General features: G+C 47.9%; 1 protein-coding gene across 1 annotated transcript; it reads left to right on the plus strand.

The window, feature by feature from the left end:
- Positions 1-810: 810 nt before the first annotated feature.
- CCK (cholecystokinin) lies at positions 811-6,247 on the plus strand. Its single transcript, XM_077130397.1, has 3 exons — positions 811-854; positions 1,858-2,073; positions 5,845-6,247. Exons 2-3 carry the CDS (start codon positions 1,860-1,862, stop codon positions 5,976-5,978), a joined length of 348 nt encoding a protein of 115 aa, XP_076986512.1. The 5' UTR covers positions 811-854; positions 1,858-1,859; the 3' UTR covers positions 5,979-6,247.
- Positions 6,248-14,644: the final 8,397 nt, after the last annotated feature.

Consider the following 14,644-nt stretch of genomic DNA (forward strand, 5'->3'; position numbering starts at 1 on the left):
CGCCACTTGGCGGCTACGAGGGGCAGCGGCAGGTGGTGACTGCCCGGAAGAAGACAGCCCGTTTCCAAACCCAGACGGTGTCACTCCCATTTTACAGCTGCGTACAGCGAGGCCTGGGGTGCCAGCAGGCACCTCTGGCCCGAGCCTTTTCACTGACCCGGGACACTTGCTCCCGGAATCTTGAAGAACTTCGAGGGCTTTTAATGGGCTGAGAAGAAAGGACCCCGACTCCCTCTGCCCACCCCTGAAGGAGTTCACTCGTTGGCTGAAAGAGCAGAGCTGCCTCGGATTCTGGGAGAGGGGCCGACAACCCCTCCTCTCAGAATTACACTTGCTGACACTCAGCACTGCCTCGTGTCCCCCAAGTGTCCTTTCTGGCCCATCCGATCCCCGAAGGAGATTAAAGGCGGGCAGCTTCTCCGTCCGGGGGGAGACTGCCGACCCCCAGGTCTGTCCTGCCGACCCCCAGGTCTGTCCTTCCGACCCCCAGGTCTGTCCTGAAGCACGCCACGCTGGCGCTGGGCGGGGGAGACGGCGGTGCGCCGGGTAGGGGAAGGAAGTACTGGGGGCTGAGCGGAGGGTCCCGGGCACCCCTCTGGGGAGGGGTTAACCCGGCTCCAGTGGGCCATTTCGCCTCTCCCCCAGGAGCCACCTCAATCGGTCGTCGCCCCAGTGGCCGCCACCTGAGCACGTGTTGCTCCGGGTCTGCGTCAGCACTGGGTAAATACGGGACTGGACGGCAGCGCCGGGCGGGGCTATTTAAGAGCCTGCCTCCCGCCCACCCTGAACTTGGCTCGGCCGCCGGGCTGCTCTGGTGGAAGCGCACTGCCAGCTGCGTCCTGCTTACTCCAAAGGTAGGTGTCCCGGCTCGCTGGCGAGGGATCCAAGTGTCATTTGTCCTAGGAATGCTGTCTTCAGTTTTGTACTCCTTTCCATTTTGTTTTTCTCTTTTCTATGCCTTCTCTACGACAGCTTGAATGACATAAAGTCAGAAATAGCCGTGCTGTATCTAATATTGGGAGCCGGGTGGGTAAAGCTGCATGACAGACTTTCACACGCTCCCATCTTTCTTCTCTTATGCTAACAATGCTTTAATGTCCATTTGCAAGGATTAGCATTCAAATTGGGTTTTGCTGGATTTTACATAGAGGTGCTGTGTACTTTGGGGATCTCTTCTAATAAAACACCAAGAGGTTTTAAGCTTTAAATCCATTTTCTAAATACTGCAGAAAAAATGTAGGGCTTTGGGGATTGAAATGTGCAGGTGTGTTTTAGATGCTGGCCAGGCATTGCCAAAGACTGAAGGCTGATTTTAAAAATCCTACTTGTGTTTTGTGCAGTGGTTTGATAATGATTCCCATATACACCTGCAAGAAACTTTATAAATCTGACTTTTGTTTATTGCTCCCATTATTTTAACTGTGCTTTTCTTTCCTCACCATTTGTTTCTCCACTGAAAGCCTCTTGGGTATCTGGAAAAAGAGCTACTTTCTTCAAGTGGCATGGAGCCTTTCCCTAAAGATATTTTTTACACTTTAATCTTTTGCTTCTCCAGTTAGGAGACCAGAAATGCTCTACGAATATTTTCCTCAAACTAAAGGATAGTTGAAAATATTCCTTCTGCTAAACATCATAGAGGACAGAAGTACCTTCCCGTTCCGGGCACCGGGTGTGATGTACCCAAAAAACAAGCCTGGGCGCATCGGGGCACACGTGCTGTGGCCACTCGGCTCGGGTCTGCTTGGCGAACCCTGGTGCCTGCGCCGGCCTGGCCTATCCCGAGCGCCCAGACCCTTCGCTAGAGCCCGCGGGTGCCCCGCCCTTTCATTAACGCCTTCTCCCCTCTGCTCTCGGCAGCCATGAACAGCGGCGTGTGCCTGTGCGTGCTGATGGTCATACTGGCGGTGGGCGCCCTAGCGCAGCCCGCGCCCCGGGCTGACCCCGTGGGTCCCGGGGCGCCGCCCGCGGAGGAAGTACTGCGGAGGCCGCTGAAGGCGGTGCAAAGGACCGACGGCGAGCCGCGGGCACACCTGAACACACTGCTGGCGAGATACATCCAGCAGGCCCGGAAAGGTAGGGAGAGACCCCTTCCCGTCCCTCACTTCTGCCCCTGAGCAGAGCTCGCATTCCAGACGCTCTTCTCTAGCGCCCACTGATGGAGGTAGGTGACCCCGCGGGAGGAAAAGCACGAAGCACGTTAAGCTGAAAGTTTTTTTCATGTTCGATTCCCCACTTACACAGCAAGGGTCAGTGCAGTTTTCTGGACGTCCTTTTTGGCAAACTGAGAGGGACGTACGAAGGGACTTAATTTATTAGTATGGGAAACATTTATAAAAAGCTTTCTTTGAACTAATTTTTGGCATAGCGTTGCTGTTTAAGTTCACCACCGCTTTATGAAGACATTTGAAGAATGTTTGGGGAACCCTCAAAAAGGGCCCCCTGATGCACTAAATACCCTCCCTGGTAAATGCGAAGGAACTGAGAGCCACCCAGGTACTGAGTCTGAAAATCCTCTAGCAGGAAGATATCAGTGCTGCAGAATGCTTCAGATCTGACAACAGCATTTTTAAAAAAGTGACCAAGGGTCAGTGTTTACCGAAGTATCTAACAGGAGGGAAGAATCAGCAGCTCACCTTGGCAAAGACTTAAAAAAAATGATTACTCAACAATATATATTTTTACTTTGCAATTGGAGAGATTATCTCAATTGCAGAAAGCTGAACAAACCACAGATTTATCAGCATCAAACCTTTCTCCAGGATAAGGTGAGTCAGCAGCTCACCCACATGTGGACAGTCCTGTCCCTTTCCTGGGTCTGCCTTTCTCACCTTTTAAGTAGGGATGAGGCTAGATTTCCCCTACGCCCCTTCCAGCTCTTTCTGTGATTCAGAGGGAGGCTTATCCATCCATCTCTTGTGGTCCTCGGGCATCGTGAGTTGGACTGGGGGCACGCCCTTCTACCAACTTTGCCCGCAGTGAGTCCCCTAGCTGTGGGACAGTGTGTGCAGCTGGACTAGCACAGCTGGGATGTAAAACCATTCAGCTAGGGTAGTGGGAGGTGGGCTCCCTTACTGAAACTCTCGTATTGCTGCATGCTAGGGCCTGGGTTTGAACCTTCACTCTTGGCTTGACTAGAGGGGGAAAAAATAGAGGTCATGGCTTTGCAGTCACCTATGATTTCATATGAACTGGAACCTTTTTGACTAGGGGATTTCAGAAGGAAAGAGCAGAGGGTGATTTGTTATATTTCTTCCTCTCTTTGGAAAATTGTTCCTGCTACCACCTTCTGTTTTGTCTTCCTGCTAATTAGATGTGGAAAAGATGGACATGCTCGTTAAATGACAGAGAAAGTCTGAAAACTTTTTGGGTTCCCATTGATTGTCTGTCTAAAGGTTATGTAATTTACACCCCCTGCATTGAATTTCAGCCATATCATCTGAAGTATCCTAGGCTTTTCATTGAGCCATAAATCTGGAAGAAAATTTGAGAATTAACTCCATACCTGCTTCCCCACCTTCAGGAAAGATCACAGAGAAATAATTATAGAAAAATCCAGTTACTACATTATTTCCCATAACATACACTTGATAGTGACTCCTATAGTCCACGTCTTAGCTGGAAAGTTCTTCCTAGCATCACGTCTCAGCCCCCTCTTCCTTCACTTTCAGGCTTTTGTGCCAAACAAACCTGGTGGATATGACCATCACTTGGAACTTTAGCTGCCAGCATCCATGATTAGAGGCAGCTAGAAAATAATCATAATCATCTATTTGGCCGATATAAACTAGAAATAAATACTGTTCAGTTTTTTCAATGTTTTACATATCTTAAGATCATGCCAGATTTTTACTCAACTATAGTGTATTTTATGCTTAAAGGTCTTAAGATGTAATGCACAAAAAGGTAGTGCTCAAGAGTATATCATTAGGAATTGTCCAGAGCTTCCAGGAGAAGCAGTTCTATTTGGGGCATGGGGTAGGGAATCTAACCTTTAGTGCGCACCTGCCCTATACCCAGCAAACCCCTGATGCTGTATCTGTGTTGACTCTTTCTTAGCCCTCGCAACAGCCCTGCACAGCAAGTGTTATTTTCCCCGTGTTGTCAGTGCAGAAGCTGGGGGCCTAGGTGGGTGAGTGGCATCCAGACTGAGAGTCTATGCACGTCCTGCCCTCCCCAGAGAGTCTAGAAGCCACTCAGATTCCCAGCTGCACTGCCTATTCCAGGTTTTAATATTTACAGGAGCCAGGCCCTTCAATTCAATCCCAGGAATAGATTGTAAGGCACTGCTCGGTGTCAGGCACTGGGAAAGTGAGTGAGGCCCCTGGTGAATACATGCAAAGTAAAGACGGAACTGGGTGCAGGGTGGGGGAACGGCGGGGTGTGACAAGCACAGCTCCCATGGCTGAACATGGTGCCCATGCCCAAGTCAAGGCTGCCTGCTCGTGTCAGAGCTGTCACCTTGGTTCTGTAAACCGGAAATTCAGACTGTGCCTATCCTTGGAGTGGGCATCCATCCTTACTACAGGCAGGAAGTTGGGTCAAGTTTCAGTGTGTCTGCGTTTCATACAGGTAACTGGGTTTGCAGGTTTTAGTGAGGGTTATTATCTCACCTGAAAGGTACTGGACAATTAAACAGCAGGGACTTTTTTTTTTTTCCTTCTGCATAGGCTGGAAATATCTCCCAAAGGGGCTAAAATGTGCTGGGTTGACTGTTAATTCCAAAACTGGGAATGAGGGAGGGGACAGTGGGGACAGTACCCTGTGAGATTCCTGTTTTTAATTTAGTTTATTTAATTTGAGTACCCAGTGAGACCTGATAACTGCCTCTGCCTGTTTTTGTTCAATCAATGAGCCGAAGTATGGCTCTACTCAGCCTGCGGGCAGGGCTTGATAAGAGCAGCCTCATGGGGAAGGAAGGGCTGTAGCCCAGTGTCATGGGGCTGCAGACACCACGGGGCTTTGTACACGGAGTTTCCTGAGTGCCCTTTCTTGACCCTCGGTGTATACAGAAGGCGCAGTGACAGATTTCCATCCCTCAGAGGCCCCTGTCTGAGAGCCGTGGGTTAGGACTGCGGCACATGCCTCCAGAGAAACCACCTCTTCACGGCGCTCAGTTTGATTTGTACAGGAGACTCACCCAGTCCCCAAGGACTCGACTCCCAGCCCAAAGGTCCATTTCAGGTTCCGTTACTGCATTTCCATCAAAATGACTGATTTACATGGCCTCTGCCCACCCTTCGTGAGTGTTTCTGAAGTGCTGTGGATTTTAATCTGACAGTACATCATTTTCCCCATAGCATTTTAAAAAAGAAGTTAGCTTTGAAATTAATCATTTTTAAATGTTACTTATCTTGCAATGAGGCTCCATTGCATAAAAAATAAGTAAATAAATAAAGCTATTGCCAACATCAAAATACTGTAAGGGCATTCATTGCCTTAACAGGAGCTCTCCAGATGAGTCAGGCAGGTTCAGTGATTTTAAGGGGTGAAAGTTAGAAATGGGTAAGTACTGGGGAAATTCTTGGCTTCTGATGAGGGCCTTCTCCCTAAGGCTACTACCTTAGGGGTGGGGAGACAAAGGGAAACCCAGGCATTCCTGGTCTGTGAAAGGCGGAAAGAAATGAAGCCACCTACATACTTCTAGAACCCAGGGAACAGCAGGACGAGTAAACCTTCCCTCTAGTTACACAGAGCCAGCACGATCACCATCTCAAAAACTCTGATGCCTTTAAGAAGGTCTGCTTGCTCTTTTGTCTGTCTGTTTTCCATTGTTCTCATTTACAAACTGAACTAGTGCTGGTTTTTGATTTGGTGTTCCTGTTTACTTCCCCCTGGACCTTGCAGCTCCTTCCAGCCGCATGTCCGTCATCAAGAGTCTGCAGGGCCTGGACCCCAGCCACAGGATAAGTGACCGGGACTACATGGGCTGGATGGATTTTGGCCGGCGCAGCGTCGAGGATTACGAGTACCCCTCCTAGGGGGACACGGCCTTCGTCAGCCCCACAGGAAGCAATTTCCTGTCTCCGAGAAGGCAGAATAAGAAAATAATTGCAGTCATAACTCATTGTCTCTAAAGATTGACGTTTTAAGTATCTATTTATTATGTTCTCAATGTGAAAACTCTTGTCCGTAAGATTGTCCAGTGCAACTACACACCTCAGCAGAATTGTGCAAGAGGAAGACAAAATGTTTCCTTCATCTGTACGCCTGGTCCTAAAGTGTTACTATGCTATTAAAGTGATTTCATTCTGCTCCTCATTCCCTGTTTCTACCAAGGGCAAATGGCTCCATTTGGTCCCTAGAGCCTTCCCAGAGAGAAGCCCGATAGAGGGTTCCAGGCCTGAATCCCTACAGTCGGTGGCCCCAGAAAGAGCCTGGGAAATGAGGGTCAGGCACGGAGCAGACTTCCCAGATGCAGGCAAGGTGGGCCACCTTCTCCAGGACCCACCACTAGCCACCCTGATCCCTGGGCCACAGCTGGGCTTTACTGCAATTAAAGAACCTGCCCTGCTTGCAGCAAGCACTCGTTTGGATGGAGCCCACAGAGGCAGCTTGGGATGGAGCCTTCCATCTGCCCATCCCCATAGGATGTTCTCATCTGCCAACCCTACCCCATACCAAGTTTTGCCCTCAAAACAAATCGTAGGGCAAGATGGAGCAGTGATTTTGCATAATTTGACCCTAAGGCCCTGCGACACAGAGGTTAATGTCCTTCTTTTATAGATAAGGAAACAGGCTCTGAGAAAGGAAAGGGATTGGTGCACGGTTACCTAGCTAAACATTCACAGAACCCAGAGCTCAGTGTTCCTAGGTTAATCTGACTTCTAGTCCTTCTTAAACTGTACAGTGCACATAAATCACCCAGCACCTTGTTAAGTCAGGTTCTGGTTCAGCAGCTCTGGGTGAGGCCTGAGCAGGCTCCCAGGTGATGTTACTGCTATTGGTCCTGGGCTGCACTTGAACCTGTACTTACGTTCCCCAGAGCCCCATCATACTCAGAGGCAGTGGGTGTGCTGGGGTCATCCAGAGCACAACCTCTCCTATCACACAGTGCCTCTGTTGGGTCTCTGCGGGCATCAGTGAAAGGAGCCTGTTTTAGTCTGCCAACGCTGCCAGAATGCAGCACACCAGAGATGGATAGGCTTTTAATAAAAGGGGATTTATTTAGTTAAAAACGTATAGCTCTTCAGAGGAAAGACTGCTAACTTTTATCTGTGGTTCTCTCTTACACTGGAAGGCCACAAGGCGATCTCTGTTGGCCTTCTCTCCAGCCTTCTGGGTTCCAACAGCTTTCCCTGGGGTGATTCCTTTCTGCATCTCCAAAGGCCTGGGTTGATCTGAGATGAGATATGCTGAGCTGCTTGGGCTGTGCTACCTTGAGCTCTCTCTTTTAAGCTTCCCATGAATTAAATTAAACATCACTGATTGAGGAAGGCACTCCCCTAGGAAACTGCAGATGTAATCAGTCTCTATTGTGAAATAGATGACTTTCACATGCTAATGGCTCAAGTCCACAGCAACAGAACTAGGCCCCATCACCTGGCCATGCTGACACCTGAACCTAACTACCACAGGGCCAGAACAAAGGGATACCCAGAGATGAGCTAATGCCCACCACCCACGCTATAGCCCTTCCACGCCACCCTCCTGAGGCCTCTGGGAACCTCTGATTCTCAGCCAGCGAAGGCCCCAGCTGGTCTGGCGTGGTGGGACATGACAGCCCAAAAGGGAACAGGCGCTAAAAACGATGCTGGCAAATCCATCACTGGTCTTGGAGGGGCCGCCCCCAGCCCGTGGCTGCCCACCCCTGGCATTCAGCGCCATCTTCCTCAGCGGTGGGAAGGAGGGCGCTGGGAGAGTCCTCGGAGGGAGCCCCAGGAAGTTCTTTAGCTTTCTCTGAAGTGTGAAGTTTAGACTCCAAGGAGATGACAAATTGTGTTATCCCCAACTGTGGTGCTTGGTCAGGCACTGTAATTTGGTTCCCAAGGTTGCCTCGTATACTTACGCACCCAATCCCCATTCAGTCCAGAATGTCCAGGTGCCTGTGTTTTTAGTCCCCTTCACCACTAAAAATTATTTTTCTGGGTATGTAAGGGACATTGGGTGTGCGTGAGGATCAGAGAGGGCCAGTGCGTATGTGTGTGTTTCTGCTTGTGTATTGTTTGTGCATTGGGGTGGGGTGGTGGTGATGAGGGATTTTGAATTTAATATAAAATCAGCAACGAGGAATGGTGACGATCTGATCTGAACTACAGACATAAATCATCAGGGAAGTGGATACAAAAATAAAATTTTCTAAGGTAAAGTCATGATTCATACAAATATAGAATGAACACATTTCAAAAATGTCATGTAACTCATTCATTAGTGAAGGAAACAGTAAGAGGCAGCAATCTGTTCAAAAGAGAATCTGAGGAGGGACACATACAGGCAGTCAGCGATGCTGAAATGAATTTGCTAATAGATGCAAAACTGGTTCATACCTCAGGGTAATGAAATGTAATGTTTGGCATCATCTGTTATCCAAGATGGAAATTAGTTGTATCGTTAGGGGCAATGCTCACTTATATTTCTATGGACCAGAACGCCTTGCCCATAGTTTAGAGAGCGTGAACAGCCCTGTCAGAGACTCGGACCCCAGTGGCTTCAGATAAATGCCCAGCGTTCCACTGAAAAGACACCTAGTACCCCCCTTTGCCGTCTCAAGGTCTTTCACCACTTTCCCTGATGTGGGAAAGGGAAAGGAAAGAACAATTCCTGTCTCTCTCCAGGGTGCAGGAACCCTTACAAGGAGCTTCATGAACTGTCCAAATCCTGCAAGGTAATTATGATCCCACATTTTGAAAAGTGCCTGGACCTCAGAGAGGTCCAGGGACTTGCCCAGGCACATCCTACCCACAAGGGACAGGGCTGGGATTTAGGCAGCTGGCTCTGGAACTTTTATATGAGGGGTCTTAGGGCCTCAGGCAGAAGAGAAACTGGGAGACTTGTCTTGAAGCTGTGTCTGCACAACAAGGGCACTGAATTAGCATTCGTGAGGGGGTCTGACTGGAGCTCCCAGGTGCGGATAGGAGGGAGACTTCCCCCCAACCCCCTGTACTCAGGCCTGACCCCTTCTCACTGCTATGTCCCGCTCTCATCTCTATACCTTATGCTGTCCCAGGCGCCCAGGGACTAGGACACGCCACCCCACCTACCTCAGCCCTTCCCCAGGGGATCAGGTCAGGATTCTGCAGACAAGCCGAGCAACTCTTAAAGAAGAAGCCAGCAGCACCTCAAGCACTGCCTTAAAGATGTCTAGGGAGCTCAGACACAATCAGAAAGGGGTGCCCTTTTCCCCTTCCCTCCCTCCTCCTCCTCCACCTCTCCTCTGCCTGCCTCCCACTCACTCTTCTCACCACTTCTCTCTATCCCTACCCCTCCTCACCTCCCTCACCTCTTCTCTGCTTTCTTGCCCCTTTCTCCCTGCCAGCCGCCCCTCTTAAGTCCCTTCAGCTTGCAGGAATGCCACCCTAGGCCAGGTCCCCCGCTGGCTATACCTGCTGTATGCACCATCAGCTCTATTAATTAAGGTTTCTTTTTGTAGATCTGCTGTAATTAGGAAGCTGGAAAGGACATTCTAGCCAAACACATACCTTACCCTACCCCCCTCCTATTTTAAAATAATAAACTTGCCCAAGATCACACAATAAATTAGGGATGGAACCTGCAGCTCTCCCTGGAATTAACCTCCTGCTGGTTGAGACATAAAGAACTTGCCATTGGTACCTGCATTTGCTGAAGTCTCTGGTCTGGCTTAAGAGGCTTGGCCTTCCCGACCTGGGAAACCCAAGTCCCGATATGACCAGAAACCAAAGTGTGGACAGGATTCACTTTCCCAAGATTTGCTTTAGCAAAACTTGACTGCAACATGTCTTTCCTATAATCAAGAGAAGTTTTACATAATGTGCCCCTAACTATGGAATCCAAATAGCATCTTTGCTGTCTCCGACTCAGATGATTAACTGCGATTAAAAGGAAAGAGAGGATAGGAGAAAGGTAGTCTGTATTCATACCTTTAAAACAACAACAACACAAACACCAAAAATCTTTCTACTCATTTCAGGTTTGACGAGCCAAAGGAAAGAATCCTGGCCGCTTAGCTGGTCCTCCATACCTTCAAATTTGTGTTAGACCCAAAGGGAAATAGAGCAGAAGTCAAGCAAAGCGAGAAAAAACAACATTGCCTTGTAAATTCCCCGGGACTCTGGGCTGTGAAAGGCACCTATCACCAGATATTAGAATGATCTGTTTGTGTGTTTCTTATGCTATGAGCTGTATCATCACAGAGAACCAGGATCAGGAGGTCAGATGCAGGGGCACTGCCCCCCGGCCCTCCACCATCCCTGAGGCCCCCACTAGACAGACCTCCCACTCAGACAGCCTCATCATCACCCCCAAATCTGACCTCACCACTTACCACCCTCCGGCTCACTCATTACTCTGCAGCCTCACTGTCTTCCTTGCTGTTCCGTGAAACTACTAAACTCCCTCCTGCCTCAGGGCTTTTGCACCTGCTGTTCCCAATGCCTGGCTCACATGTCCCCTGAATGGGTGTGGCTGGCCCTCTCAGGAACTTCAGCTCCAAAGCCACCACATGATCAGAAAAGCTGTCCCTAACCCTTCTTTCTAAATAGACTCTTCCATTGCTCTCTGTCCCCTTCCCTGCATCACTTTTCTTTTCATGTTTATCATTACCTGGATTTACATGATCTAATTAAGCATTGGCTCTGTCTCATCCATTAGGATGTCCTTTCCATGAAGGCAGGAAGTTTTGTCTGTTTTATTGCCGTATTCCCATCACCTGGACAAGTGTATGACACAGTAGATGTTCAGGAATAATTTGCTTAATTAATTAATAAGGGAAGAATCCCTCTGCAGAGCTACCACATCTTTGTATTACTCGGGTTACAGATTAGTTTTAAAAGCAGCTTCCTCAGAGCATCTGCTTTAAAAATCAGAGAGGTGAAGCGGGCTCAGTGGCACGGCCTTACACTCCAAGACATGCAAGATAATGGAAGCTGGAAAATAGGCCATTCAAAAAGAAAGTGCCAACAGCATGGGTGGCAGGTAACATGCAGGGCCTGGAGGAGAAGAGAGCAGCAGAGTTGGCTGAACTAAGGGGCAGGCTGCCCAGGCAACTGCTCCGGGGTGCCAGCCTCTCAGGACTGCCAGAAATTGGATTTGGGTGTCAGTGAAGTTTTTCACATTTACATAATCGGAGAAATGGACTTTTGTTCCACCCCTACAGGAGACAACAGCGCCCTCAAGTGGACAGTTAAGACACTTCTCAGGGTGCCAACTCTCCCAGGGTTTTTAGCTGTGCACTTGTGGAAATCTGCAAGATTCAGGCCCAGATCTCCTGGCCAACCTGCTGGTCACCCCACTTGGTCAGTTGAAAATATTAAACCAGGTAACTCACGGCATGGGGACAGTTTTCTAAAAATGGGAAACTGGTTTTCTTATTTTAATTTTCAACTTTTAATATAGCTCTCAAAAGACTCTTGGGAAGACAAAAACTGTAATTTGTATCCTTTTCAACTCTGTTGTATTTAATTGGTACAGATTTTTTTGAGTGTTTTAAAATATAAACTGTTTAATTAAAAGAAAAAAAAAGGCTCCTGGGTTGGGAAAATCATCCAGTAAAACTGAAAGGAGAACAAGAATGGTTGACAAGTAAAATGCTTTGATAAGACTAAAACTGAGAAAAAGAACTGTGAGATGTAATTTGAAGACATCTTGGTAACTATGGTTACCTCTAATTAGTGAGCACCTACCTTATGCTTTCCAGATTTGAGTGAAGAAAAACTGAAAGGAGAAAAACAATTCCAAATAAGTTAAAAAAAAAAAAGTTCCATTGAGTGCATGTAATCTTTTGTTTTGAACATAAAGACCAAGTTATAGAAGTTTGTTAATAGCAAAGTTTCTCCCCACCTTCATAAATAGTGAGTGCACAGCAAGAACACACATCCAAAGCTGGGAATTGAGAAGGAAGTTACCATGGCTGAATTCAGGAGGAAATATAAATTACTCAGATCCCCCTGTTCTGTGCTGGACACCACAGAGGGGATTAATCTGGCTGTGGTTCCAGGCAGGGGAACCCAGAAGGAACTCCATAATTACCTACATGTGAACTTAAGCAGAGAGAGAAGCTCCGAAAGAAATTGTTCTGGGGTCCACACAGGTTTCCTATGAGAAGGAGCCCAAGGAAAATGTCCTCACACACAAAGAGAGAGGAGAGGGGAGGAGTCACCCATTGTATGTACCTCAGTCCCCTCAGCCTCACCCAGAGCTAAGACCAGGGGTCAAAGCCCTGTCTTCAATCTGAACCATTCTCCAGCTGAACCTGGGCTGGGACAGGCTTAGAACAGGAGAGGAGATGACTCCTGCCACTCGGAGGGATCTCTCCTCTCCGAGGGGGAAAGATTTCACTCACGACTGATGAACTAACAAGAGGGTCTCCAATGAACACCAGCTGCAGTCTGCAGAATAAAACGTTTGTTCTCTTTTATCTGTTGGGAATAATTGTGGGGTCGGAACCTGTATAAGACCAACTTTGGCCAACATGGGAAACTCCTGAAGTTGTTCATTTATTTTATCATCCATTCATTCAAAAGCTATTTGCTGAGCTGGCTACGTTCCAGGCGCTGGGCTGAGCCCCAGAGATGCTGAAATACGAGCCACAAGCACCAATTTCAGGGCTTTCAAGATTCTAGTGGGAGGTGACAAATCTGGTCCAAATGCAAAGAATAAGAGTCATTCTCACTTGCACGCGTAACAGACATCTCAAACCCAACATATCCAAACTTCAGCCCATGCTCTTCCCTCTCAAACTTCTTCCACCTAAGGCCCTATTCAGTTGATGGCAGCTCCATCCCTCCAGTTGCTCAGGCCAAAATCCCTGGAGCAAATTTTGATTCCTCTCTTTCTTTCACCACCTTTTATCTAATCTGTCAACAAATCCTGTTAACTTCAAAATGTACTTAGAATCTTCCCACTTTTCACCACTTCCCCTGTCCCCTACCTTGGTCCGAGCCACCATTCTCCCTTAGCTAGGTAAATGGAATCTCCCCCTAACCAATCTGCCAGGTTCTACCCAACAGTTGATATACATATCACAGCACTGTGGGTTGATACTCTAGTCCTTGTTTCCAAACAGGTCTTGAGGCCGTGGTTGGTAATCATGGCTTCCTTCCTTTGCTACTTACTCAATGTTCCCTGCAAGCTCCGCTCAGAGCTTTCTGAAATGAAAATTTGCATTCTCCCACTCAATAAATAATTCTGACCAGCTGAAGACAAACAGAACATGAAACAGGTATGAATAAATAAGTCCTTTATTGAGGAATAAAGTCACAATCACAACCATAGACAAGGACTATAGTATCTAACCATCTTGCTGTATTGTGTATGTATTTATTTTTTTACCAATTTACCTATCACAGTCTCATCAGGAAAATGGAAAACACACTGGATTTTTCAACAGAGAGAATATATTGGTTGAACAGGTGTTCAAAGACTGGAAAGGCAAACGGACACAGTGAGGTAACATATCGATAATAACAGCAAGAAGCAAAGACCCCACCTCTGTAGTGCCGGGGGAACAATGGAAGAGGTTGAGTTTAGTAAAATTTAGAAGCTTGGAAGAGCAGTGCTGAGGACGTGGAACCCAGACCTCTGAGGTGGGACTGCTGCCTGTTGTATCTCTGAGGGGGGATGATGAGGCTGGTCTTGGGAATGTGGGCCAATACTGCCAACTGAAACCAGCCACTGCTTCTAAGGTGAAGCACTGCTGCTGGGATGACACCAATAACAGCCGCTCACAGACAGGAAGGCTTGAGTTTCTTCTCTCTCCTCCTGCTTCCCAGCAGTGTCCCTGTTGGCAATACCTGGTGTGGATCCAGCTGGAAAAGAAGAAATGCGTTTGGCAGAGTCCCAGCCCCAGCAGGTTATAAAGTGGTGAATTCAGAGCTGAGAGACAATGGCTTAATAATCAGCACAATTAACTTTCCTTTTCTTAGACCTCTTTTTGTCCACCTCCTCTTTCACGCAGTACGACCAGGTACAATGCATCCATAGGGTACAGAACATCAAGAGAGGATCCTGATGGAACAAGATGAAGACTGGATATTGCCTATTGATCCTGGACTTCGCTTTGGAGGCAAGTGGACATTTATTTTTTGTTTGTATGAAGAATAGCGACATCATGCTAAATGGAAGTGTTTTGTGGCTGCCATCGATGTTGACGTTTGGAAGATAAATAAGAAAGAAGGGTGTAATTAGGTGTTGGGCCACCAAGGCGTGGACTGTAGTGGGCATTCAACATTTTCTTTTTGTCAGGTCAGCACCGTTGAACACCCTTCCTCTGTTTGGGAGTTCTGCACACCCCCAGGGTAGAAACCAGAAACTGTCTGCCAGCCCCTCTTGCAGCTGGAGCATATGCTTGGAAAATACACTCCACTGCTCTCCCACAGCGTGAGCGCCAGAGGCACTCCTGGAGTGGGTTAGTGGCGTGATTTAGGCCTGTTCTTACCTCCATGGTTTCTAGGCCTGGCTCTCTGCTGTTAGAGAGATTCTGTAATCTGTCTACTATCCTTTACCAAACCCC

The sequence above is a fragment of the Tamandua tetradactyla genome, chromosome 15, assembly GCF_023851605.1.
Source record: "Tamandua tetradactyla isolate mTamTet1 chromosome 15, mTamTet1.pri, whole genome shotgun sequence".
Classification (NCBI taxonomy): Eukaryota; Metazoa; Chordata; class Mammalia; order Pilosa; family Myrmecophagidae; genus Tamandua; species Tamandua tetradactyla.

Excerpts from the sequence above, each read along its gene's own strand:
- CCK (XM_077130397.1), top strand. The coding sequence starts at position 1,860 with ATGAACAGCGGCGTGTGCCTGTGCGTGCTGATGGTCATACTGGCGGTG. Across the intron at positions 2,074-5,844 it reads CATCCAGCAGGCCCGGAAAG|CTCCTTCCAGCCGCATGTCC; the intron begins GTAGGGAGAGAC and ends TGGACCTTGCAG.